The sequence below is a fragment of the Athene cunicularia genome, assembly GCF_003259725.1.
Source record: "Athene cunicularia isolate RWA chromosome 21 unlocalized genomic scaffold, athCun1 chr21_part1, whole genome shotgun sequence".
Lineage (NCBI taxonomy): Eukaryota > Metazoa > Chordata > Aves > Strigiformes > Strigidae > Athene > Athene cunicularia.
Window position 1 is genome coordinate 1,552,308 of NW_020799127.1, and position 4,443 is coordinate 1,556,750.

Below are 4,443 nucleotides of genomic sequence, written 5' to 3' on the forward strand. Positions count from 1 at the left end.
GGGAGGTGACGGAGCTGCGGGCAACCCTGCGGGAGCTGGAGCGCGCCCGCCTCGACGCCCGCCGCGAGCTGCAGGAGCTGCGCCGGCAGGTCAGGAGGAGGATGGTGGGACACGCACCACCCCTCATCGCATTTGGGGTGCCCCCCAACCCCCGCTGTCTCCTCCTTGGGAAGGTGAAGGACCTGGACAGCGAGAACAACAAAAGGAGCAAGGAGGTGGGCGAGCTGCAGGCGCGTGTGGCCCTGGAGGAGCAGCGGGAGGAAGAGAACCGTCGCGAAGCCTTCGGCCTCAGGCAGAAGGTTGTAGAGAGTGAGGCTGGCACAGAGGCTGCCAGGAAAGAGGTGGGAGTGTCCCCAAGACTCCTCAGTGCCCCATTGCTCCAGTGCTCCCCCATCCCGAGGTGTCCCCATAACCCCACAGTTTGGCACCCTGCGTAACCAAGGTGTCCTGTCCCCACAGCCTGATGCCTGTTGTCCCCATGCATCCCTGTCGCCCCATAACTGGTACCCCATGTCTCTGCGTGTCCCCATCACGCTCTGCCGTGCATCCCTGGGGGTCCTTTGCATCCCCATTGTCCCCTTGCTTTGGGCCTGGTGTTCCTGAAGTGTCCCCATCACCCCACTGCTCTGTCCCTTGCTTCCCTGGGGGTCCCCATACTCCACTACTCCATCCCTGGGGGTTCACCCTCACCCCATTACTCCATCACTTGCATCCCATCACTCTGTGCTTCATCCCCTGCATCCCCATCACCCCACTTCTCTGTGCCCTGCACCCCAACTGCCTCCATCACCCCCCCCTCCCCTCAGCTCCAGCACCTGCAGCAGCGACTGTCAGAGGTGGAGGGTGAATTTCGGCAGCGGGAGAAGGACCTGGCCCGCAGCCTGGAGGAGGCTCGAGGCAACGAGAAGAAGCTCCTGGCCGATGCCCGCAACCTGCAGCTGAAGGTGGAGGCGGCGCGGGGCGAAGCGGCCGAGCTGAGCCTGCGCCTGAGTGCGGCCGAGGGTCGGGCACAGGGGCTGGAAGCCGAGCTGGCCCGCGGCGAGGCTCTGCGCCGGGCTGCTGAGACCCGCCTGGGAGGCATCCAGTCCGCCCTGCGCCGTACCATGGGCATCGGCCGGACGCGGGCTGGCTCCCCAGGCAAGGGTGAGAGTCCCCGGGGCCCCCCAGTGCCCCGTCCCTTGCTTAGAGGACGGGGATGCATCCTAGTGCAGTGTGTCCCGGTGCAGTGCTCCACACCCTGCGTCCCTGGGTGTCCCCCATATCCCGTTGCTCCAGGTCTTGCATCCCCATCAGCTCATTGCTCTGTCCCCTGCATCCCTGGGGGTCCCTTATACCCCATTGCTTCATCCTCTGCATCCCTGGGGGTCTCTCATACGTCATTACTCCATCCTCTGCATCTTTGGGGGTCCCCTGTACCCCATTGCTCCATTCCCTGCTCCCCTGAGGTCCCCCATACCCCATTGCTCCATCCCTGGGGGTCCCCCATCACCCCTTTACTCCATCCCCTGCATCTCCATCCCTTGTACCCCATCACCCTGTTGCTATGTCCCTTGCATCCCTGGGGGTCCTCCATACCCCACTGCTCCATCCCTGGGGGTCCCCTGTACCCCCCTGCTCCATCTCTTACATCCCCAGGGGTCCCCCATATCCCATGCATGCATCCCACTGCAACACATCCTGCTCGTTCCAGCCTGCCTTCCTCCCTCCCTTGGGTGCTGCGCCCCGCTGTCCCCACATCACCCAGTTTGTCCCCATACAGGTGGGGGACCGGAGGGGTCGGGGAGCCCCAGCTCATCCCCGGACCCCGATGCAGCAGCCGAGCCCGAGGCAGTGCGGGCAGCCCTGCGGGATTTCCTGCGCGAGCTGCAGGATGCGCAGCGGGAGCGGGTATGGCCCCACTTTCCCCTCCCCTCCCCACCGTCCCCAAAAAGCCCCTTTCTTGCCCCGTTTTCTCGCCCCAGGAGGAACTGCGGGTGCAGGTGGGCAGCCTGGGCCGGCGGCTGGCAGAGGTGGAGGAGGAGCGGGACAGTGCTGGTGCCCGGGCACAGCAGCTCCAGAAACTGGTCACTGAAAGCGAGGAAGGTGATGGGAGTTTTTTTGGGGTGTATCCCCCCCTAAATTGTGGGTGGTTTGTCCCAGACAGGAGCCTTGCTGGCAAGCGGGGACTTTTGGGGAAACTGAGGCACAGGGGGTAGTGATGGTGCTGCCTGAGACTGCAGGATGCTCGGTGGGATTTTCCCCCTGTGCATGGCCCCAAAATGCTGGTAAAATGGGTAGAACCTCCCATGAACCCAAGTAAAACCCCCTGTGCATGCCCAGTAAACCCCAGTAAAACTAGTAAAAGCCCCCATGCATCCCTCATAAATCCCAGTAAAACTGGTAAACGCTCTGTCCATCTCCTGCAAACCCCAGTAAACCTGGTAAAACACCTACACACATCCCATAAACACCAATAAAACTGCTAAACCCCCTATAGATTGTAAAACTGGTAAAACTCCCGTGCATCCCTTGTAGACCCCAGTAAAACTGGTAAACCCCCTGTGCTTGCCCCAGAAACCCCAGTAGAACTGATAGAAGACCAATGTACCCCCCGTAAACCCAATAAAACTGGTAAAACCCCTTGTGTACACTCCATAAATACCAATAAAATGGGTAAACTCCCCCCCTGTGCTTGCCTCATAACCCCAGTAAAACTGGTAAAAGCCCCCATGGACCCCCTGTAAAGCCCAATAAAACTGTTAAAACCCCAGTGTTTGCCCCATAAACCCCAGTAAAATGGGTAAAACCCTCTATGGAACTCCTGTAAATCCCAGTAAAACTAGTAAACCGACTGTGCTTGCCCCATAAACCCCAGTACAACTGGTAAACCCCCTGTGCATGCCCCATAAACCCTAGTACAACTGGTAAACTCCCTTCATGGATCCCCTGTAAACCCAGTAAAACTGGTAAATTCCCCGTGTATCTGCTGTAAACCCCAGTAAAGCTGCTAAAAGACCTATGCACCCCCATAAACCCCACTAAAACTGGTAAACCCCCCTGTTCAGACTCCATAGATCCCAGTGAAATGGGTAAACCCACCCTACATTCCCATAAAACCACTTTGCATCCCCATAAACCCCAGTAAAACTGGTAACTCTCCTGCTATGGATCCTCTGTAAACCCAGTTAAACTGGTAAATGCCCTGTGCATCCCCTGTAGCCCCACTAAAATGGGTAAAACCTCCTGGGCAGACTCTGTAAATCCCAATAAAATTGGTGAAACTCCCTATGCCCATCCCACAAACCCCAGTAAAACTGGTAAACCTCCCCCATTCCCTGTGCACACCCCGGTAGGGTGGGTGACCGTGGTGTGGCCCCGGCAGGACGTCGCTGCGGGGAGCTGAGCAGCGCCCAGGCCACGCTGGTGCTGCAGGAGGAGACGCTGCGACGAGGCGAGCGGGAGCGGAGGGCGCTGCGGGAGAAGGTGGCGGCGCTGGAACGGAGCCTGCACGCCGCCGAGGGCCAGCGCCGAGCTGCCCAGGTGGGCATCGCCATGGGGGGGCGAAATCTTGCTCCTGTCGCCACCCCCATTCATGCCGGAGGGATTTATGGCCTTGCAGGAGAGGGTGAGCGCGGTGCGAGCTGGCGAGGCCGAGCTGGAGGATGCCAAGAGGCGGTTGGAGGCGGCGGAGAGCCGGAGCACCCGCCTGGAGCTGCAGCTGCGGGTGCTGGAGGGCGAGTTGCAACGGGCGCGGCTGGCCCTGGGCGAGCGGCAAGCGGAGGCACGGGCCATGCAAGACCGCACCGAGCTGCTCCAGAAGCAGGTAACGGCACCAGTTCCTCGAAATCCCGATTGCGTGGATTTATTTTTTTTTTTTTAAACCATGATAATATGTCGTTTGGCTCTTGGTTTTGGGGGCGTAGCTAGCGGAGAGCGAGCAGCGTGCCGGCGCGTCGCAGCTGGCCATGGAGAGGCTGAGCGCGGCCTTGGTGGCCAGTGGCTCGAAGGACAGTGAGCTGAACGCTCCGGCCTCGGCCGATGGCACTGTGGTCCACGAGCGGCTGCTGCAGCTCCAAAGCGCCCTGGCTGCCGGCGAGCTCGACCGCCGGGCGCTGCAGGTAGGAGCCAGCACCCTTGGGCGGGGTGACACCGGGGTGCCTTCGTTTTGAGGGGGGGTCACCAGGGGTGTGTTTCTCGCCCTCCCATCCCAGGAGGGTCTGGAGGTGGCGCGGCGGGCGCTGGCGGAGGCACGGGAGGAGAAGGGAGCGCTGTGGGAGCAGCTGCGGGCGCTGCGGGGGGAGCAGGAGGCCCTGCAGCGGAGCAAGGAGGAGCTGGAGGCGCAAGTCCGACAGCAGCAGGAGGTGAGGGGCGGTGTGGGGGGGCACCCAAGTCCTTTTCCCCCACCTGACACCCTTTGCCCACTCTATGAAGCATATTTTGCCCCCATGCGGCACCCTGCACCCC

The 4,443-nt window shown here is 61.2% G+C and overlaps 1 protein-coding gene across 1 annotated transcript in view; it reads left to right on the forward strand.

The window, feature by feature from the left end:
• CROCC (ciliary rootlet coiled-coil, rootletin) overlaps positions 1–4,443 on the forward strand; it is a 15,982-nt gene that overhangs the window by 8,416 nt on the left and 3,123 nt on the right. The window contains exons 7-15 of the mRNA XM_026862919.1: positions 6–89; positions 174–341; positions 807–1,143; positions 1,760–1,887; positions 1,962–2,082; positions 3,362–3,519; positions 3,599–3,802; positions 3,903–4,097; positions 4,191–4,340. Of these exons, the coding sequence (XP_026718720.1) occupies positions 6–89; positions 174–341; positions 807–1,143; positions 1,760–1,887; positions 1,962–2,082; positions 3,362–3,519; positions 3,599–3,802; positions 3,903–4,097; positions 4,191–4,340 (1,545 nt within the window). The remainder of the gene's footprint in view (positions 1–5; positions 90–173; positions 342–806; positions 1,144–1,759; positions 1,888–1,961; positions 2,083–3,361; positions 3,520–3,598; positions 3,803–3,902; positions 4,098–4,190; positions 4,341–4,443) is intronic.